Here is a 22827-nt window from a genome sequence, read left to right as displayed (position 1 = left end):
CAGACCTGTTCATGAATCTGGGAGCAGTGTCTCCCAGCTAAGTAAAACCTTCAGCTAGAGTTCCGTACTGGAATTACCATTCTCCCCAACACTTCTGAAGGCAGTGTGCTGGGCCTGCCAAGCTCTGGGGTTGTGTCCAGTAAAATCCCCAGATGTAAATGGAAAATAAAATTGGATTTTAAAAATCACAGAAGTAATGGAGCAAACTAAGCATAAAAGTAAAGGCCTAGTCTCTGCTTTCAGTTAGTGTTTACCCCAGAGACCCCTTTCATGTATGCATAGATGTGTGCCCGAGTGCAGTATTGGTGTAATGGCTCACACGTCTGTGTCATGCAGCCCATCCCATTCGCCAACCCAGAGTAAGTACTTCAGTGTCCTGCGCAGTTAGGACATTGGCTTTACATCTAGCAACTCAGGGGACTTTGGGTCATGAACTCTTTTTCCAATACAATTACGTCAGGGGCTTTTGTTTTTGTTTATCTCTTTCTAACAAGCCACCCCAGGGCTCTTTCTTTCCAGCACATACGGATGTTTTACAGTCTTTCCAACAGCTGCACATATTCCATTGCAGATGTGTTTTGCTCTGATTGAGAAGCAGTGATCCTGTCACTAGGTGCATTACATATATTCATTTCTGCTCCAGCTGCCAACGAACATACCAAGTCGCACGGACAGGGATTTGCTTCAGTTAATAACCAAATCAATCTTCATTTACTCAGGTAGTTCTGGGAGCATGTTCAAACACAGTCTTCGCTCAGTGTCTTAGGAAAACCTCAAAGAGAATGGAAGATACAGGGAACGGATTTTCATAAAGTCACCAAAGTGAAAAAGTGGGACTTAAACTTGCCAAGAGTGACAGTGACATTTGTCTATGCCCAGTCTCATATTATTATATTATTATTTTATCTCTGCTGAATTGGTGCCAACATACTACCAAGTGTACCATAGGGGTGTCCGCTTCTTTGGGATTCCTTTATTCACCCCAGGTCCACTCCTGCAGGCAAAGGAGGTAGTTGTTTGCCCTTCATGGGAAGAATACACTTTTCAGCTGCTTAAGGAGGGTGGTGTGCATTTTACCTGAAAGGCGTTGAGAGCCCCGCACAGTTCAGGCATTGACTTCGCATCCAGCAGCTCAAGGAGGTATGTTTCAGGTAGACACATTTTCTATAAAGGGCAGGCTAGTAAATATTGTTGACTTTGTGGCAAGATCTGTCTGCTTTAGCTTGCCTCAACTCCAGCTGAGCCACCGTAGCACAAAGCCACAAACAAACTCAGATGAGTACGATTTTGTTAATGGTCATGGAAGTTCTATTTTAATGTAGCTTTCATGTATTCCCCTCCCTCAACCCCATCCTTTAGAACCATAAAGCCCCTTCTTAGCTGGGTGGGACCTCGTTCCTTAGCCCAGGGGTGATTGTCAGCCAACCTTGGCTTAGAGTAAAATCCAGTGAAAAGGTCCCACAGGTCCCCAGACTTTGGCTGCTGGTTCAGAATTGACAGGACTTGGAGAGTTGCTGGAGTGGAATTTGACCTACATAGAAAGCACCAGCTTCCTTCAGGAACCAGTACCGGGAAGTAGAGGAGAGAACCTGACCAGGAAGGGCAGATCCTGTGGTACCAGAGGCCCTCCCCTACCTACCCCCTCCTCCTCCCATTTGAAGCTTCAGAGAAGTCCAAGAACTCCAGGGTAGGAGCCTTTCCCTCTTTGAGCCTTCTGTTCTCTAAAGCAGAAGCAATCTCTTCTAGAGTGGAGTAGAGTGGGTTCATGGTAGTTAAATCAGGACATGAGCAGCCCCTGGCAGGGTGCCTGGCACCTTACTGGTGCTGCTGATAAGTGCCTGGTTCCCACTCCTCCCCCCTTTAAAGACTGATGGACACACCCACCACCAGGGTGCCCGGGAGTCAGTCATGCAAATCTTAACATCACTAGAAGGCTTTAAGGAAATTGAAGAGGAATGGGGGCCTAAGGTCACATGAAGGCCAACATTGGTGTTCCCAGATTAAACCATCACTAAGGGAGTGAAATAGGAGGCCAGAGAAATTCTGGCATAACCCTAACCCTGTCCTAACCTTAGGTTTACTGAGGAATCCGGATCCCTGTTCTTCAACCTCACTGTCCTTTATCCAGTGACGATGGCACATGGGTCTATAAAATCTCGGGTTTTTTTTTAAAATGCCCAGAACTTCATTCAGATGTATTCTTAGAAAAGAACTATAATAAATAATGTGTACAGGGGGCTGAACATCCTCCCTGTCTCCCAGGGCTAAAGAGCCAAGTGGTTCATGCTCCAGCACACCTGAAGACTACAGGGAGCAGCAGACAAGAGTGACGTCTGAGCTGGGACTCTCCTCCCTAGGAATACCCTGCCTCTGCTTCCTAGTGGTGGTGTCACAGCCTTCCCACCCTCTGCCAATATTGACTAAGAGCCTGTAGCAGGACAGGACAGGCTAGAAGGACAACACAGGTGGGGTTAAAAGGCAGTGATCAAAGAAAGACTATGCACTGGCTTGTGGCTTGGGCTACCTATCATCTCAGATAATGGGAAGAAAGGTTCCCCACTTAACACTCACCATTTACTTCCTGAGGTGGGGGAGGGGCTCATGGAAGAGCCTCTTGTATGCAGAGGCCTGGTGTTGGATGAACTGAGAGCTCAGGGTCTGCCTAAGGGATTTGAACTCTATACCTGAATCAAAGGTCTTCTGCATCCCTATGGGCGTATCACAGAGGACTTGGGGAAGGAAAAGGTACCCCACATTCTCAAATGAGGTTTGCATCCCTTCTATGTCACCACATTCACGTCAGCCTAGTAAAAAAAACACGTGTTGAATTCATGGATCTCAATCATCTGCAGGCTATTGGCAGAGATGGACAGTGGTGGCCAAGTTGAGGGTGACTTCCTGTCCTTACCTCACTCAGCAAACGCTTGTTGGTTGAGATTTCCCAGGCCTTATATGGACACTAACATGCAATTGGGACAGCGAGCTGTCCCTATTCCTCAGAGGCAGGGCTGCCCCCTCAGCCTCTAACAACAAGGTAAAGGGAGCTGGTGGACTTTGTTCCAGCCTTATTCCCCTTAAGTCTGAGTCAGCAGTCATCAAGTGTGGTAGATGGGGTGCTGCGGGCTGGGAAGAGGGCTGGCGCAGGTGACAGATCTCAGCCATGTGCCTACCAAGGGGTAGGCGCTCTATTCCTCCCCTTAGCTGTACTGAGCCTTACCAAGCCTCATTTTCTTAACCTGGCGGTATCAGCCATCCTATTTCTACCACTGCACACACTGTTCTGTCTACCTGGAATGTTGTCTTGCCACTGCTTCCCAGTTGGCAGACTGCGTTCTTGTCGAGCGGATTTCAAAGTCACCTACTGGGAGTTGAGTTTTGATCCTCCCAAGGCGATCTTTCCAAGGCTTCCTTAACCCCCCACCCCCCAGCAGCTCTCCTGAAGTCTGCACTATGGGTGGTCACTGGGTCTCCCTCCCCACCAGCGCTCACTTGACTACTAGCCGCCCTTAACATTAGGCAGGTAAAGTTAGACCTTGATCTGCCACTGCGATGGCAAAGCCCCTAGGAAGGGGTTTGTCCTTGTTTCCCAGTAGTTCCCGTCTCAATCCCTGGAGATTGGATAGCACCTTATGGAAGACACAGGCCTAAGTAGCTCAATGTAAGACAGGGCCTCTGTCACAGCACCCACCTCCCTCCCTCCATGGCAGTAGCTCAGCTCATGCTCTACCCGTATAACTTTTGACAAGTCTATATTGTTCTCTTACTATTTTTTTTTATTAGATTGCTTTGTTGTAAGTAATATGAAATCATATGTTCCATTATTGCTATGCCACAGCTCACTAAACTGTAGGTATGTGATAATTTCATTTCTATTCTAATGTGTACTAGAAAAATGCATATTTGTATACCATAAGTGTCACACCTGAACAACCCTGAGCACGTCACTCAGCAGATAGCCCAGCACATGGTGGGGCTCAGCTGTCACCATTGAGCCCTGCCTCTGATGATTACCACAGCCTCTTAAGTCCCAGTGGTCACCTGATGACCCTTGGCTTGACTATGACTCCCCAGAAGCTTGTCATGTGCTCCCTGCCCACTCACCCCACAGTCCTGGATCTGGAGGCTCCCTAGAGAGCTGGGAGACAGGAGATTTGAGAGGCCAAGCCTTTTGACTTGAGTTCACAGAGGATGGGAGTTGGAGGGAAGCCTCACAGTAAAGGATGAATTTGCAAGGTCAGCCAAGGAGAGCCAGGCAGACCATTAGAAGGCAGGCTCCAACATTCTGAGTGCGCACTGGAGCAGACCCAGGCCTTCCTCTTCTCAGACTGTCATGTGAGAACTATAGTTTTGGCAATCCTTGTCCTGAAGGCTTCTGGAAGATGAGAAGACTGAGGAACAGGTCTGCGGAAGGGCTACGCCCAGCTCTATCTAACAATCTAGAGACAGGCCCAGACACTCACCCAAGGCTGAAGCCTAGCTCCGACTGTCCCCACTGTTCTGTGGGCTCACAGGGCTCCTGATCCTATGCTTGCCTCTTGGACCCCGCGCTGTGCAGGCGTTCGGCATCTGTAGGTGCCGGTCTGCTTCTTTTGTTTTGACATGAGTCCCCAGCTCGTGTCTCACAGTCAGTTAGGGGCCCGCCTCAAGTTACATTACCTAGCTTCCTCATTTGAAGAGCTGGAGAGAGTCCCTAACCTTTATCTATTCGGGTGGACACCACTGACCTTTCACCTCTGTGTAAACAGACCATTTCACCTGCTGGCCTCATCCCTTCCTGCTGCTGTCTTCAACTCTTTTCCCCTTAGGAACTCTTTGGTTTAGCACTTAGTGGCTTTGGGTCATGTAGTTTTTTAATTTCTGTTATCTGGTACAATTCACCCTGAAATGAAACTCATGGTTTGCTGAGAGTAATGGTGGGGGCATTGGTGTGGGAACTCCTGAGTAGATTGGAGTAGATTGATCTCTTGCTCTGAGCTCCCAAGAACGTTGTTTTCTCCAAGTGAAGGTGGGAAAGCTAGAGAAGGGCAGGGTCATGTCTTCAGCACTGAACAATGACTGTTCCCATTTTGCAGATAGGCACATGGAGGGTGGGAAGGCAGTGGGGCAGGGAGACCCAGCTATCCTTCTAGAGTTCCCATTGGCTGGACTCGGGCCATTGCCCTTGACTTCAAATCCAGAGCCTTTCTTCCCCATCTGCACTGTCCCTTTTATTCATTTAGGCCTCCCTGGTGTGGGAGGGAAGGTTGTGTCCGCATCCTCCCCACAGTGTGGGGCCACCTGAAATGTAAGTATCACTCCTACCTGGACAGTGAGACCTTAGAAAACCAAAGCCTCTAACTGCGTAAAGGAAAGCCTGATTGCTCTCTCCTCAGAGGAGTCAGCTGGGCAGGTTTGGGCACCTGAGGCCAGGAAGTAGCCAGGTTTCCTGGGAGAAGGACAGGTGTGTTGCCAGGAGTCAGGCGAGGCATATCTGAACATGGGAACCTGCCAGCATTGACTTTGCTCTGTAGTACTCTGGGCCCAGACATGCCTGTAACTCTGATTATTTTTTTTTCCCTCTGCAGAAGGTGACGGGCCGCCTTATGTTGGCCGTGGGAGGGGCAGTGCTCGGATCCCTGCAGTTCGGCTATAACACTGGTGTCATCAACGCCCCCCAGAAGGTAAGTGCTATGCCACTCCACCCATATATACCATCACCCCAACACTCATGGTGCTGCCGCAGTGTCAATCATTGATATCAACTGACCATCTTCCCTCCCAGTGGGAATTCAAGAATCTCGGGGCCCTAGAATGGTGGTACTGTGGTTGGCCATCTTGACTGTATCCCGAGCAGCACAGACTTAACAACGATCAGTGTAGTGGGACTTCACTTACAGAGTATGTGGGGCTCCTGAGAGCTCTGCACTGCTGCTGGGCAGGCGGGCGGGCAGAGGGGAGAATGGTCAGAGAAGAGGAGCCTTTCCCAGTGCCACCCTGTCGTGCAGTCTGTTCTCACATGCCATCTACATACAGCATACCCCGTTCCACACTCAAACTGCTTCCTGTCCCTGGAAGTCCCCAGTCAATTTAAACAAACATGGCATCTTGCCCCGAGGCACTGTAGAAGCTGGAGGTTGCACATCTCAGATCTGCCCCCACTTGCTCTCTGGGTGTTTAGACTGGAGACGACTCTGGCAATCACCTACTTGTTCTGAGAGAAGGAACACGGGTTAGGAACAGAAGTGGAGATTGTCACAGCCCCTCCTTTGCATTAGGCTTTTCACATGTGTTGACACGGAGTGGTGATTTCTGTTTTATAGACTCAGAAAGTGAGGCCCAGGCTGATGAAGTGACCCGTGGGCCCAAGGTCATGTACTAGTGAATGGTGGCATCTCAGCCAGGCTCTTTGTTTCCATAGCCTCAGGCTGGCTTCCTGACCCACACTCTCTTGTCCTTAACAATTCACACTTTCCTCGGGATCAGGGGATGGAAGTAGACAGTCGTCCTGTCAGGACCATGCTCGCCACCCAGGCTGATGAGACTAGACAGTGAGCGCCAGGGCCTCTCAGGACCAGGGGCACAGCTGGGGCACCAGACTGTGTGGAATCGGAGCTGGACTTCTTCCAAGTGGGCGGGGCTTGGCTGTAGGGGCCACGCCTGATGCTGGGGAGCCAGTCCCTAGGAAGGCTTGGCTGCTGAGTCATACTGAGCTGCAGCAGCCCTGATGGGATTTTTCCAGGATCTAACATGGCAACTGTGAGCCCTTGGAACAAATCCCAAACCTTGTTTTCACTAAGTGCTCAGAACAGCTCCCATGAAGGTGTGTGCTTTGCAGCCAGCTCTTTTGGGGAATCTGCAGATGGAAAGATGGGAGGAAGTAGGGAGATAAGCTTGCTGCACATTGAGGGTCCCTCCCTGGACACCCAGATTCTGGTTTGGGATGCCAGCAAAGCTCCTTAACTGTTGCTGAGGGTAGCTGAAGCTGAGAAGCACTGTCGTAACTGGTCACAGTGAGCTAACGGCATAACTAGGGCTCTAAAGGCAGGGCAGAGGGGCCCGCAGGGGAGGTGGTAAGATGCCCAGCAAGTAAAGAGCTGCATCCTCTGAAGGACGAGTGTAGGGAGTTAGGCTGGGGGAGAAGAGAAGTTGGCTCCACAGCAAGCCAGAACTGGACCACTATAGTCCTTGCGTGAGTCTCTTGGATCTACAGCATAGCTAGCCCCCAGCTTGTCCTGGCACAGCCAGATGGATAGGTGGAAGGTGGGTATTATGAGGACCTTTGAGCCTGTGGAGGAGAGGCCTGGTCAGATCTGCGTCTTTGGAAATATTAATGCACTTGGAGTAGAAGGATCTGAGAGTGTGAGCTGGGGTCAGACACGCACGGACTAATGTCATAAGAACAGATGCTGGTGCTGGAGAGAAGGGTCAGCATCCGAGATGCCTGCCAGCAAGCCTGACAACCTAAGTTTAGTCCACAGGACCCATATGGTAGAAAACAAGAAAAGATCCCTACAAGTTGTCTTCTGATCACCACACTCATACCATAATACACATGTACCCTCCCCCACAAACAAATACATGTAATGTAGTCAAAGTTCCATATGAGGACATGAGGGAGAAGGGGTCAAAAATGGCTTCTATATGTCTGGTTCAGGGGTGGAGCTGGTAGATGCAAGGTGGCAGGAGTTGGTTTGTCTCTAGGTGTGAGGTGGCAGGGATTGGGCTGTTGGCCATCTTTGGAGGTGTGTAGAGGTGCTCACGGATCTGAGTGGTCTCTTGTGCACAGGCTGGAGACTGAGTGAGTCACTGCTATCCAGATGGGCATGGGGGAGATCTGTGAGGTAAGGAGAGCGAAGGTCAGCTCTTGAGGACAGTGCCAGGCAGATGGAAAGGACCCTAGGATGGAGAGCTGACATCTAGGACAGGAGTGCAGGGCGTGGTGGCATACATCTAGAATCCCAGTGGGGATTTAAGAAGTGGAGGCAGGAAGCTCTGGAGTTCTAAGACCTTGACTGTACAGCAAGTCTGAGGCCAGTGTGGTCTACATAAGATTCTGCTTCAGAAAAGCCAGTATAAAATATAGAACCCAGAAACAGGAACGTCACAAGGTGAAGGGAAGACCTGAGGTTTGAAGGATGGAGGTCTTTGTCAAGCTTACTCTCTCCACAAGTGTGTCCTTGTAATAGGCTCACACTCAGGAGAAACTACTCGGAGCTGGACCGGTCACCCCCACACCGCTTAGTGTAGAACAACGGTGATAGCTTTGTGGCTACAGAGAGCAGGTAGGTGGGCAGTGTGTGTAGAAGTCTCCTCACATTAGTTTGAAGAGGGGGAGAGAGAAAGAGTAGACTTGGTAGAGAAGAGAGAAGAGGTCCTAGTGGCGGGATGGCATGCATGAGGTTGTTTGTGGTGGGGTTTTTTGTTTTTATTCTAGACTTCATTTTTAAACGTGTTATAAGGCATCAGTAGAGGAGGAGAGGAAAAAGCTAAGGAGGTAAGTTTAGGGAACCTGTAGGAAGCAACTGTGCTGGGCAGGAGACTGGGAGACTGCAAGGAGGGACAAGCAAAGCTGGAATGAGTTTGTCTGACTTGGAGGCTTCCTAGCGAGTAAGGAACAGTGGGAGGTCAGTGCTGGGAGGAGGCTGCCCATTGTGTCTGAGGACAGGCAAGCCAGAGGGCCCAGCCAGTGAACTGCATGTACAAAGGCAGCCAGAAATGCCTATCCAAAGGTCCTCTTAAGGGCCAGACTTGAGAATGACCGTGATGGAGTGACATTCCCGAGCCAAGCACAGCCGTGCTAGTGCAGACATTTCTCACAAGCCTGGCTGGGTTTCCCATGTATCATGAGGAGAGGGTGGAAGTAGAAAGAATAGGACACGGACGTGTGGCTCAGCTAGTATATAGCACAGTGACCACCATGCTGGGATAAGATTGAACCCATTGCTCAAGGAAGGCACTGTTTAATTCTGCCAGCACTGGCAATCAACAAGCACTTAACCCAGCATCCAGTCCGTCAGACCCCTCTGCAGCAAGGAGCTATGGCTGTGAACTCAACAGTCTTCTAAGGTCCCCCGTCTAGAAGGGATGATGTGGGGGTAGACCTTAGAGGAGAGTGTGTGGGGAATCTGAGGGGTCGTTCCAGGATCTTCCCATCCCCCATGTGTACTGAAATCTGTACAGTCAAGACCCCACATGTAATATAGCACAGCACCACCCAAGCCTGTGCACAGCCCCCCTCACACTCTATCCCACATCACCTGCATCTGAGACCCTGTAAGTGCTTTTGTCAGAAGTTGCTGGATTGCTGTATTGTTTAGGGATTAAAGACAAAACAATTTGTCCGTGGTCAGCACAGATGGAGTTTCCTTACAAATATTTATGTTCCCCAGCCGGTTGAACCCACAGATTTCAAAAGTGGAGAGGTTAGGGGAGGGCAGCAGAAAGACACGATGAAGGATTTGGCAGCCCACTCCTACCTGGATGAGGAGTGACCCCACAACAAGGAGGGTCAGATGCCAGGCAAAAAGTGTCATGGAAGGGGTTTCCCTGGGGTGGAATCTGTGTATGCACACTGGGCACTCTGTCTGTTCTGAGTACTTCTGAGGGAGTGAGGCTGGGTGGCCAAGGTCTTGAGGTAGCTTTGCCCACAGTGAGCAGACATACATTCACTGGGAGTTTGCTCTTTGCCATAAAACAGGCCTGAAAGGCTTCTGCGGGGAGTGGTAATTAATCATGATATTATCTTAATGTTTATATTGCACCTGCCCTCAAATTACCTCCTCTCCCTGCACCTTGTGAGCCTAGCACACAGGACTAGACTGTCTTCCTTTTCCTGGATAAGGAAAGGAAGCAAGGTTGGCTGGCAAGTGAGAGGCTGAGCTGCAGTGGGACGGGACGGGAGGGGAGGGGTGTGGGCCCCGCCCTGGCGTGGAAAGGGTGAGCCTGGCCACAGAGGGTTGCAGTGACTGCACAGTGACACCCTGGATACCGTCCGGGGCTGACCTACACAGCCTCCCTCTGTTTGATGAGGGGTAGGACCAAGCACTCTTGAGAAAGAGGCATTCTGGAACCCAGAGGCTGTTGGGAGGGGCCTGGTGTTAGCTCAGCCCTTCTTGTTTGACAAGGGAGGATCCTGGTCTGCAGAGGAAGTGACCTGGCCCTAAGTGACCTGGCTTGGCCAGTGTCAGAAATGACCCCAGTTGGACCTGCTTCCTACCCCCAGCCTAGCACTTCTGAGGCTGAGCTGACTCTAAGCTCAAGACTGGTCTCATCTTTTGGGGGATACCAACAGCTTTAATGTGGCCCACCACCACAAACCCTTACAACTTACTTACTCTCCTTTCAGTATTCTAAGTGCTTTAAAGGTGGTCATTCAGTTGTTCTCATGATAACCTCACTAAGTAGGCCCCATAACCTCCACTTTGTAAGAAACAAGCACAGAGATGTAAAGAAACTACACTAAGGACACACAGCTAGCACAGAGCAGAGCTGGAGTTTAAATCCAGTGAGTCTGGTTCTGGTCTGTGTTCTGCTCAACCTCTGGGAGACAGGCACTGAGCAATAGTGGGTGGATATTCTTTCTCTCCTCCTCCCCCTTCCCCTTCCCCCTCCCTTCCCCTGTCTCTCCCTCTGCCTCCCTGCCTCTGCCCCTCCCTTTCCTTCTCTCTCTCCCTCCCTCCCTTTCCTCCCTCCCCCTTCTCCCTGTCTCTCCCTCTTCCTATTCCCATCTTCCTGCTTCTGCCTCTGGACCCTTGCTCACAACTTCTCACACTACTGGCCCACTGTGCTCTGAGCTCAGAGCTGAGTCAAGCCCGGTCATGTACAGATCTCAAGAGCTTCCCACACAACAGTTGCACAATCCCTCATGCCATCATGGCCCATCATTGCAAGCCCCCCTGGTTCCCTGTACCCAGCAGCAGTGTTGAGGTCTGATCTAGAACATAGCTAGTGTCTTCTAGTCAGCTCTCCAAAGACAGCAATAGAAACATGGACGGGCACAGTAGGGCAGAGGTGGCAGTTGGCCCTAACGATGTTTTTCAAACTTAGCACTATGGGTACTTTGCACTGGACAGCCCTTTGGTATTTATTGTGATGAGCTGTCCTATATTCAGTAGGATGACAGCAGGTATTGTAGACACGATTTCGATGGAGGAGGGTGCTGGCCAGGGGGACTTCTCAGAGGGGAACTGCATTCCCTGAAAGGTGATCAAATAGAAGGAAAGTAGTCTGAGATGTGGGTGTCACTGTCTGCCCAGAGGATGTGAGTCAGAGTGCTGCTGAAGAAACTTCATCCTGAGGGCTGAGGTGGCCCTGACTGCTGCCACAGCCACAGCCACAGTGAGGTGAAGCTCTGTCTGTGTGAGAAGTTCCTGCAGGCTGTAGAGCAGGGAAGGGACCACTAGCCAGGGCAGTGTCCTTAGTGAGGAAGAAGACCAACTCTAGATGATCTGAAGCATCCTTCCTTGTCTGATGCTCCTTGAGCTTTAACCTGAGCCTCTTCCTCCCAGGCTTCAGAGGGGGCCTCTGGGGATGCAGTGGGTGGGACTATGTCCAGCCCCACCTGCAGCACCTGGCCCTCGCCTCACAGCTGATCCTCAGGTGTGGTGTTATCTGAGCCCCGGGCTAATCTGAGGGGAAAAGAGGTTCAGGGGCTAGCGATCTGGGAAAGATGAGAGGCTGGGGGGTATGGGTCAAGAGCAGGCTGAGAGACTGAGCTAGACAACTTGACCCTTTCCTTCTTGTAAGGGAGTGGGAAGGCAGTGAACCTATAGAAGGGCCACTTCCCCTTCATCCCCGCAGAACATGGGGAAAGAGCTGAGGGGATCGTTGCTGGGACGGGAGAGAAGAGTCAGGCCTGGAAGTAGAATATCCGAGGATGGGTACCGTGAGGAGTCAGAGGTCCCAACACCTCTGCAGCAGTCTCAGATCCTAAGGTCAGCAGGCCGGCCAAGCTAGCCAGTACCCCATATGGCCTGTAAGGCAAAGTGGGGTTCACATTTGAAAGGGTTGGAAGAAAAGCAAGTGGCAGGGTGTATGTGGCTTCAGACTTACCCTTCATAGGAATGCTTCCTCTTACGGCTCTGGATCGCTCCCTGCAGGTCCCCTACAACAGGGAGCTCCCACTCCTGAGGTGGGGAGCCTCTTATCAAAAACCTAAGAGCCTGGGGCTTCTGCTCTCAGGCCACAGAGCCTTTAGGGTTCCTGAGTCAAGCCCCCAGATCCTTCAGGCTCTTCTTGCCCCCTGTAGTCCGTATATCCCTGGCAGTGTAAGCTGGGAGCCCTGTCTCAGATGCTCCTCTGTAGTTTAGGTATTTTTCTATTTCGAATGTCTTTGCTGTCCTGAGGCTGGAACATTAGACCTTGGTGTGCTACGCGAGCTCTCTACAGCAGAGTCAGCTTAGCCCCCCGTTGCTTCTCTCTGAAAGGTGGCTTCTCTCCTGGGGAGCAAAAGTAACATCAATACCGGCTTATTCTGTGAGTAGGCTACGTGTTCTGCCTCACGTCCCTTTACAGACAGACACCACCCTGCCACCACAGAGAGGAAGCGAGTACTTCCTCTGTAGAGAGCAGGCATTCTCACACACAGTTGCCCCGGCCTGGTAGAGTGTGGCCTAGGATTTTCTAAGAAGCCAGGGGTGGGTGTGCAGGTCCCACCCCTGACTCTAGGGAGCGAGCAGGTTGTGAGGAATAGGTTTTTTCTCGTAAACTGTCTCAGCCCAGGGGCCTCAGCTGCACCGAGCAATGTGCTTACCATGAGTGTGGTCAAGGAAGCCTGAGTGCCCTCTGCGCCAACAAAGAGCATCTCTAAGATGTCAGCCCTCACGACAGATCTCTCAACTGATTAGAGCCCTCCCTATCTCATCAGCATGAACCCAGGAGGAAATGGTTTCACATTTTATTTTTTATTTTACATTTGGAGGGTGTTTTGTTATACATATCTGCACCATGTGTTCACAGAGGCTCAAAAAGAGCATCAGATCCCTAGAAGTGGCATTGCAGATGGTTGTGAGCTGCCCTTGGGTGCTGGGAACAGAACCTGGGTCCTCTGCAAGAGAACAAAGTATTGAGCCCCCTCTCCAGCCCTGCTGTTTTACAGTTTAAAAGGATTGTATGAGAAGCAAGTGAGAGCTGTGCCCAGGCCCTTCCGAATAGGCCTCCTTAACCTCAACTGTTGCCTCTTACTGGTCTAATTCAGTGCACGCAAATGCTCCCAACAAGGAGGGGTGAGTGGAGGACTGTGCTAGTTCATTACCCTCATAAAGGCATTGCTTTGGGGGTGAAAGACAGCAACACAGGGTGGACCTCGTGCGGATGCCACATAGCACAGCAGACTGATGGGAGGCACTTTCAGCAGACCTGGGATGCCTGGGGTGGGCACAGTGGCAGCATCAGGGATAGCTCTTGGGCTTGTGATTGGCACAAGGGGTGGGAGCCTTCAGGACAGGCAGCTACCACTCTTCACCCTACGTGTAAGCCAGGGCTGAGAAGGCTGCTTCATTGGATCCTGTGAGGGAGTGGTCAGCAGACGCTCTGTCCCTGCCGGACACCCTTCTCCCGGATGGACGCTACGGGCAGGAGCTGGATAGAACAGGTGACCCTAGAACTTTTCCCCATAGAGAATTCTTAGGATTCTCTGGGGCTGCCCTCTCTTTCCTGAGCCAGTGTCAGCTTGAAGCCCCATGAGGGCTTTATAAAAGGAGTCTCCCAGAGAGAGCAGCAGGACTAGAAAACCAGAAACTTCTCAAACAGTATTTCTGATTCTCATGGGAAGCCCTGCTCAGCCTCTGCTGTCCCTGAGTGTGGGGCCACTGTTACAATATAGGCAGCTGGCTGCCCCTGCTTCTTCATGCTCAGCAGATGGCTTAGCAGCATAGAGGAGCTGGGAAAGGGTGAGCTTTGGTTCCCTGCTGACAACCCAGGCCAGCAACTTCCCTGGATGTGGGAGAGCTTGGGAGCACATCATCACTTAGCTGCTTCTGTCCCTGCACTGTGAGGAGAGCTATAAAGACTTGAGCTGAAGGAAGAGAGGCTCGTCCTGAAGTTCATGTAGGCAGCTTAAGTCTGAACAGCTCCAATAGCTGGCTTCAAAACAGAATTTTTAATCAGTTGTGGTGACATTCGCCTTTAGTCCCAAGTACTTGGGAGGCAGGAGCAAGCAGATCTCTGAGTTCAAGGACAGTCTGGTGTCTATATAGAGAATTTCAGTACAGCCAGGACTACATAGACAGACCCGTCTCAAAAACTTTTTTTATGTGTATGAGTGCTTTGTCTACAAGGCCCCCATTACCCTTCAGTTTTGCTTGTGGATCTGCTTGGTCACCCTACACAACCAAAGGGAAAGAGCCCCAGTTCCCAGCTGTAGGCCCTGGAGAGGCACTTTTTTTTATCTGTGTGGCTCCCTTATTCAGAACAGCCTGTCCTCTGTAGAGCCTGATAAACAGGCCTGGCCATTCCAGCCGCTCTCTGGGGTGTGCATCCCTTGAAGAACACAAGCACTTTGTTCTGTTTGCCAGAGTTGGCCCGGTCTCTGACCCCTGAAGTACCAAAGTTTTCTAGGAAGAGAGCCTAGGACCCTTTGTTGACTCAAGATACCCCTACCACTGGCTGTGGTCCTGACCTCAGGGAGGACAAACTCTTGGGAGTCTGGAAATCTGGGCTGGATCTCAGAGGCAGGAGTGACAGCAGGAAGGGAGGTAACATGTGGAAGATGGCCATCAGAGCAGAGGCTGGATTAGCAAGGTACGGCCCTCAATGTTGAATTATGGCGGGAAAGTGTAGTCAGACTTTGACAGTGGCTTTCACTGAACTGGGGCCAGTACCATGTGGTGTAGGTACCATAAGTGTGTTTCCTCAGTTTCTTCTGGCACTGTAGAGGAAGCAGTGTGTGCCACACATAAAGACTTTCCGTGACAGTGTATGCACACTGGCCATGCTGTAACAGCTGGAGAGTAGCTCAGTGGTAGAACATGTGACCAACATGTGCAGGGCCCTGAGCTTATCCCCAGCACCGCAAAACAAAGCCATGTAGAAAAGAGTAGCTCTGTGATCCAGCAACATTGGCACATTTACTCATGGGTCTGTAAATGTACCCACTGTGCTGCCAGTCATTAAAGTTTAGCACGGGGCTAAACAGGCACTAGAGCCCTTGCCTAGTGTACCCAGGACCCCAAGTTTTAGTCTTCACTATGACAGAAACATGTTTAGCACACGGTCATGTTCAAGTAACAATACCATATATGACAATAGGGGCTGGAGGAACGGCTCAGCGGTGCAAAAGACAGATTGCTCTTGCAGGTTTAGGTAGCTGCCAACTTCCTATACCTCCAGCCCTGGGGGAATCTGACGCCCCCTTCTGGCCCACATGAGCACCAGCACTCAGGTGCGCATACCCACATACAGATAAACACATAGACTTTAGAATAAAATTTTCAAAAATTATAAATGGTAACAGAAGTAGGTAGCCATCATTAGTTTATTGGGTTTATTTTTTTAATCATAATTTCACAGAGAGTTCCTTCTAGAACAGCCTGCCCTAAAACACCCTTCAGGGTTACAGGGCAGCATCCTGGCGTATCTCATGTTTGCCATCCCTTAATTGCATCAAGAACCCTGAATGACCCACACCATTTAGTTTTATTCCAAATGCACTCTAATAACACATTTCAGAGAGTGGGCCCCGTTTAAGTGATGCATGACCACAATGCCGAAGTTGGTGTTAGAGAAGGAGGAGGTTGGAGCTCACAGCTGCTCACCATGCCCACAGTAGCCGGGAGCAAAGGAGTGAGCTGGGATGAGAACTCGACTGCATTCCCATTCAGAACCAGCTTCTGATCCCTGTGCTGCCTGGCTTCTCTGTGTACAGCAGGTGCTTACTCTGTATACAGTATGTGCTTAGGCTGCCTTTTCCCAATCGAGCCTGGCTTGCTCTGTCTCTGGACTTGACCCACAAACCATTGTGACAGAGCAGGGGTAAAGAGGAGGAGGGACGAGGGCCCAGGACCAGGGCAACCGACCTCGGCTGCCCCACTTCCACACACTTTGACTGCCTTCCTTTCTGCACTCCTTCCTTTCTGCCATACTTGAGGTTTAGAATCAGGACTGGATACCGAATGGCTGTGAAGGCCACGTGCTGTTCCATGCACAGGGGCATGCAGTGTGCACCTGTGTTAGTGTGGGGATTGGGTAAGCTACAAGTGATGGTGGAGGAGGGGCTGTGGCTGGCCGAAACCGGGAGCCTTATGGGTACATATGATCCAAGCCCGGCCACTCACATCTATGATCCTAACATTCAACGGGCTGAGGCAGGAGGGTTGCTATGAGCTCCTGAGACTCTGTTTCAAAGAAAGAAAGAAAAAAAGTGAAGTGAAATGCAAGCTATGCTGTGTCACGTCAGGGTGTGGACCAGAAAGTTGTTTCCCTGTGTGTACTTGGGCCTGTCTGTGGCTGCATATGTGCTGGGTGGGTCCGGCTAGGCCTGTGGCACTGGGTGTTGTCAGTGTTGCCTGACAGTGGTGAGTGTGTCAGAACCAGTGCCACCTGCCCATGGCCATATCCTTGGCACTAGGTTAGGCCCTCTGGTGTGGGGGCAGGGCTCGTGAGCAGGCCCACACCAGGACAGATTCTCCAGTTCCTGGAACCACTTTCTTGCCTCGGGCCTTTCCCTGAACATCCCAGATGAGCACCTGGAAAGGAAAGGAGGCCTTGGTTCCTTCAGGTGGCGTTTCCAGCCAGCCACAGGGGAGCTGGGCCTGGGAGACAGAAGTGACAGTGTGCCTTGGAGCGTGTCCCTTAGTCCTGCAGGCTCAAAATGCAGAGTCAGTGAGTGTACACTTCCTACAGGCTCGAGAATGGCATAACCTGTCTGTCCAGCTGCCCTTCCTCCCTGGCAGGGGGTTGGGATAGGGCCCAGGGCCTACAGCTGTGGCCTAGAGTGTGCTGGGAGCCATCTGAAAGGGGCCAGTTGGGCAGAAGCATTTCTTTTCCTGTACCTTCCTGCTCTGTGCCCAAAACCAGCTGTCATCCTTGGCCATCTTCCCCAGAGAGTCTTGAACAACTTAGGAAGAGAGCCGAGGAGGACACTGAGCTGGCTGGAGAACACAGTAGTTTGCAGCAGAGCCAAGTTCTGGCATCTGTGGTGAGGTGGCCACACCTACCCAGGCTCTTCTCCCTGCAGGTAATTGAGGAGTTCTACAATCAAACATGGAACCACCGCTATGGAGAGTCCATCCCATCCACCACACTCACCACACTCTGGTCTCTCTCCGTGGCCATCTTCTCTGTCGGGGGCATGATTGGTTCCTTCTCTGTGGGCCTCTTTGTTAATCGCTTTGGCAGGTAAGCAGGAAAGACGCCAGCCCACGTCATCCTGCATGGGGAGCTCTGGGGGAAGCTGATGGCAGAAACATCCCTGACTATGGCCTCATCCCTGGGGAGCCTAGGGTCCTGGGTGCTGGCTAACCTGTGACCCATCCCCAGGCGGAACTCCATGCTGATGATGAACCTGTTGGCCTTTGTGTCTGCCGTGCTTATGGGCTTCTCCAAACTGGGCAAGTCCTTTGAGATGCTGATCCTGGGCCGCTTCATCATTGGAGTGTACTGTGGCCTGACCACCGGCTTTGTGCCCATGTATGTGGGGGAGGTGTCACCCACAGCTCTTCGTGGAGCCCTAGGCACCCTGCACCAGCTGGGCATCGTCGTTGGGATCCTTATTGCCCAGGTAAGCCGGTCTGGGTCTACCTGACCAGCACTGCCTCTGGCACAGCTTTGTCCCTCGGGTCACAGTCGAGCAGAGCTTTTCTACCCAGCCCTGCCTAGGACAGCCTCATGGTAGGCAGATCCCAGAGCACACAGGAGCCCCAGGCCCACCTGCCTACAGCTAGGGCCCTTGGCCTTCATTTGGGCTTCCAGGCCTAGAAGCCTTCATGAGTAGGGTACTCCTCTTCTGGAGGTCCCTCCACCCACCCTTTAGTCCTACAGCCAGAGTAGCAACCCCCACATGTGTGCAGACACATTTATACGTGGCTTTATCCCTTGTCTTTTATAATATGAGCTGGTTTTGCAGATGAGAGAACGGGGTCAGAGAGGTCCTTCCCTCTCGCCCAGCAGCTGGTGGGCAGGGAAGGCCCGCTTGGTGGCTGGGGTGGATGCTGGAGTAGGGCCAGGGCAGGGCACTCACAGTCCCTGGTTTCTTTGTCCAGGTGTTCGGCTTAGACTCCATCATGGGCAATGCAGACTTGTGGCCTCTGCTGCTCAGTGTCATCTTCATCCCAGCCCTGCTACAGTGTATCCTGTTGCCCTTCTGCCCTGAGAGCCCCCGCTTCCTGCTCATCAATCGTAACGAGGAGAACCGGGCCAAGAGTGGTACGGGCTGGGCCCTGCCCTCCTCCCTGCCCCCCTGAGCTCAGGCCTTTCCCCACTCTGAGACACCCCACCTTCCCTCCGGTCCCACCAGTGCTGAAGAAGCTTCGAGGGACGGCCGATGTGACCCGAGACCTGCAGGAGATGAAAGAAGAGGGTCGGCAGATGATGCGGGAGAAGAAGGTCACCATCTTGGAGCTGTTCCGCTCACCCGCCTACCGCCAGCCCATCCTCATTGCCGTGGTGCTGCAGCTGTCCCAGCAGCTGTCGGGCATCAATGCTGTGAGTGCCCCACCTACCCCTTCCTGTGGCCCCAGCCAAGTCCAGGCTCCAGTGTACACCGTGACTGAGGCCCAAGGAAAATTATTTTAGTCTGCCCACGGGTACACAACCTGCAGCAGTTATCTACCTGCCTGGGTAGTGTTCATCCCCCTCCACACACACACATACCCACTTATTCATTCCCCTTGGGTCCCACACCCACTGTAACTAGCACAGCGGAAGGAGAAGGCCACAAACATGGCGGCTCTGTCTCCAACGATCTCCCTTCCTGGCAGGTGTTCTACTACTCAACGAGCATCTTCGAGAAGGCAGGTGTGCAGCAGCCTGTGTATGCCACCATCGGCTCGGGTATCGTCAACACGGCCTTCACTGTGGTGTCGGTAAGTCGTGCTTTTGGTCAGCAGCCAGGATCCGGTCTGGTTCAGGACATCAGGACAGAATGGCAGCCTGTTGTGGGAGCCAGACTAAATGTCAGTAAACTTGTGAGGCTCGTTACTCATACCTTTCAGCTGACTCAGATGCCCAGGGAGGTGAGAAGGCAAGTGCTCTCCCAAGGTCACAGCCAGTATACATTAGTTCTCTGACCTCCCGTACCTGTCACCCCGTACCCTGGGCTCAGAAGGCATATTCCTTCCCTCGTCCCTACAAGCTCCCCAAGCTAGAGCTTGGTGGGGAAAGGTGTTCCCCCACTAGTGTGTGTGTTGCCTTGAATTTAGCTCTGAAGGGGCACCAGACAGAGAGAGCATGCTTTTCTCCTTTTCGCAGCTGTTCGTCGTGGAGCGAGCTGGCCGTCGGACCCTGCACCTCATTGGCCTGGCTGGCATGGCGGGCTGTGCTGTGCTCATGACCATCGCCCTGGCCCTGCTGGTGAGTGCTGGGGACCTGGATTTAGACACAACGGGCATGTTCAAGGTGCCGTGACTGCAGATATCACCTGGATTTAGATCCCAAAATGCCCACATTGCACCCAGCCTAGGTTGTCCATACAGTGTGTCTCTGGCCTGGAATCTGACCCTCCCATCTTGAGCTTCCTCTTCCCTGCCTGGGGACTTGGGATATCGTGTAGACCCAAACTTTCATCTCCATGCGAAAGTGCCTTGCCTAAAGCTGAACCTTGTAGAGTCTTTACCTCTATAGCCTCAATTCATCTCCAGAGCAACCCTCAGCCATATAATGGTCCCCTCAATACCACAGCGGTGCACAAACACACCTGCCTCCATTCTCCAAACCAGGAACTGAGCTTATCTGAAGGACTACCCTTTGTGAATATTTGCATATATTCAATGAGTTACTTAGATCTGAAAGTAGAATTCATTTGTTTCATATGTGCCTTCTGCACACAGGCTGGTGGCAAATTTAAATGGTATTTTTATCATATCTATATTTTGACTAACATCAAACATGGTCAGGTGGAATTTTCCCTTCTGGAACCATGTGACCAGCTCAAAAAGCTTCAGATTTTTTTTTTTTTCGGAGCTGGGGACCGAACCCAGGGCCTTGCACTTCCTAGGCAAGCTCTCTACCACTGAGCTAAATCCCCAACCCCAAAGCTTCAGATTTTGAAGCATTTTGCATTTCTGGTTTTTCAGATTAGAGATGTTTACCTTGCATTTCCCATTTTACTTAAAGTCCCGTGTTGGATAAGGAATGAAGCTAAGAATTGATCTTAGGTCAGCTGGTCCCTAGTCTGTCACTAAACACTAACCACTATGACACCACACACACACACACACACACACACACACACACACACACACACACACACACACACACATCCCTCTCCTGAGTCCCACCCAACAAGGAAAAGCACCATGGAGCCCAAGAGCACTAAAGGACAGACATGGACTAGACAGACCCCCATGAGACCAAGACCCTGCATAGGGTACCTGGGTGTGTCTGTTGCTTTTCTAATTGCTGTAATAAGACACCATGCAATTTATAAAAACAATTGACCTGGGGGCTCATGGTTGCAGAGTCCACAGCCATGATGCTAGAGAGCTCACAGCAGGAAGGCAGGCCTGATGCTGGGGTCCTTACTGAGGATGACACACCTCCAGCAAGGCCACACCCCCTGTCCTTCCCAAACATTCCAACGTGAGCCTATCCAAGTCACCCCAGGCCTGCCCCTCTGCAGCTTCTCTTCCTCCTGAGAAGCTGTCACATCCCACCTAACCTCACCCATTCTCCCTCAACAGGAGCAGCTTCCCTGGATGTCCTATCTGAGTATCGTGGCCATCTTTGGCTTTGTGGCCTTCTTTGAAGTAGGCCCTGGTCCTATTCCATGGTTCATTGTGGCCGAGCTGTTCAGCCAGGGGCCCCGACCTGCTGCTGTTGCTGTGGCTGGCTTCTCTAACTGGACCTCAAACTTCATCGTGGGCATGTGCTTCCAATATGTGGAGGTGAGCCACATCACCACTGTCCTCCATCACTCAACTCCATGGAGGGAGCTAGCACGCTATGTGATGTGCTGGCCCGAGTCATGTGACAGACAGCCCAGAAGCCCAGGTCACCTGGCAGGGCTGCCCGGTCCAGGCTCTCCCTCCCCTTGGTTCAGTTTTCCCAGCACTTCTGGGTGGCTGGTAGCAATTCCCTTCTTCAGATCAAAGGTTCAGGGTCCTTTTAGCCAGGCTGGTGGGTGACGTGCGTGTGTGTGTGGTTTTTTTTTCTAGCAACTGTGTGGCCCCTACGTCTTCATCATCTTCACGGTGCTGCTGGTGCTCTTCTTCATCTTCACCTACTTCAAAGTTCCCGAGACCAAAGGCCGGACCTTCGATGAGATCGCTTCCGGCTTCCGGCAGGGGGGTGCCAGCCAGAGCGACAAGACACCTGAGGAGCTCTTCCACCCTCTGGGGGCTGACTCCCAAGTGTGAGGAGCCCACAGCCAGCCCAGCCTGCTCCCAGCAGCCCCGAGGATCTCTCTGGAGCACAGGCAGCTAGATGAGACCTCTCCAGACTGACAGATCTCGGGCGAGCCGGGCCTGGGCGCCTTTCTTCAGTCAGCAATGAAGTCCAGAAGAATATTCAGGACTTTGATGGCTCCAGAATTTTTAATGAAAGCAAGACTGTTGCTCAGATCTATTCAGATAAGCAGCAGATTTTATAATTTTTTTTATTACTGATTTTGTTATTATTTTTTTTATCAGCCACTCTCCTATCTCCACACTGTAGTCTTCACCTTGATTGGCCCAGTGCCTGAGGGTGGAGACCACGCCCTGTCCAGACACATGCCTTCTTTGCCAAGCTAATCTGTAGGGCTGGACCTTTGGCTAAGGACACACTAATACTGAACAATGAGCTAGGAGGCATTACCGCAGGAGGCGGTAGCTGCCACCCACTTCTGCAGGCCTGGATCTCGACACCATAGGGGTCCAGGCTCCATTTAGGATTCGCCCATTCCTGTCTCTTCCTACCCAACCAACCACTCGATTAATCTTTCCTTGCCTGAGACCAGTTGAAAGCACTGGAGTGCAGGGAGGAGAGGGAAGGGCCAGGCTGGGCTGCCAGGTTCAGGTCTCCTGTGCACTGAGGGCCAGACAAACACCATGAGAAGGACCTCGGAGGCTGAGAACTTACTGCTGAAGACACGGACACTCCTGCCCTGCTGTGTATAGATGGAAGATATTTATATATTTTTTGGTTGTCAATATTAAATACAGACACTAAGTTATAGTATATATCTGGACAAACCCACCTGTAAATACACCAACAAACTCCTGTAACTTTACCTAAGCAGACATAAATGGCTGGTTTTTAGAAACTTGGTTTCAAAATGCTTGTGGATTGGGGCCAGGCAGGTTTGGATGGAAGTGAGAAGGGCAGCATGGCTATGACCATGCAGTGGCTGGGGATCTCAAATCTGTATGACCTCTGTCCCAGAGGAAAACTCAAGTCAGTATTTCATCACACTGCTTTCAGACTGATTGCTAACCATGACTCCAAGCTTCAACATTACCTTGAAAGTGAAGGTAGGAAGGAATCTGACAGGCACATTTTACTCCTTGCCCATACCCAGTCTCCCAGCAAAATGAGCCCATCATCGTACTGCCACAGTGCACTGTTGTGATGCCTTGTGTTCAAGGAAGCATAGAGGCCACCTGAGGGAGTGTCCAGGGTGTCTGGGCCCCACTAAACAGGCAGATCCTTCCCAGAGAACCTCCCTTTACCTAATTCAGAGGCACCTGAAGGGACTGGCAATGTATCATCTGACTT

General features: G+C 51.5%; 1 protein-coding gene across 1 annotated transcript in view; it reads left to right on the top strand.

Moving 5' to 3' along the window:
* Positions 1-22375, top strand: part of Slc2a1 (solute carrier family 2 member 1) — a 28003-nt gene extending 5628 nt beyond the window's left edge. The window contains exons 2-10 of the mRNA XM_032899178.1: positions 5565-5660; positions 17153-17313; positions 17455-17695; positions 18177-18339; positions 18431-18618; positions 18894-18998; positions 19384-19485; positions 20814-21017; positions 21288-22375. Coding sequence (XP_032755069.1) covers positions 5565-5660; positions 17153-17313; positions 17455-17695; positions 18177-18339; positions 18431-18618; positions 18894-18998; positions 19384-19485; positions 20814-21017; positions 21288-21488 — 1461 coding nt within the window. The 3' untranslated portion in view covers positions 21489-22375. The remainder of the gene's footprint in view (positions 1-5564; positions 5661-17152; positions 17314-17454; positions 17696-18176; positions 18340-18430; positions 18619-18893; positions 18999-19383; positions 19486-20813; positions 21018-21287) is intronic.
* The last annotated feature ends 452 nt before the right edge of the window (positions 22376-22827 follow it).

Source organism: Rattus rattus, chromosome 1 (assembly GCF_011064425.1).
Source record: "Rattus rattus isolate New Zealand chromosome 1, Rrattus_CSIRO_v1, whole genome shotgun sequence".
Taxonomy (NCBI): domain Eukaryota; kingdom Metazoa; phylum Chordata; class Mammalia; order Rodentia; family Muridae; genus Rattus; species Rattus rattus.
Note: the sequence above shows the minus strand (reverse complement) of the source record. Positions and strands in the feature narration are given on the sequence as shown.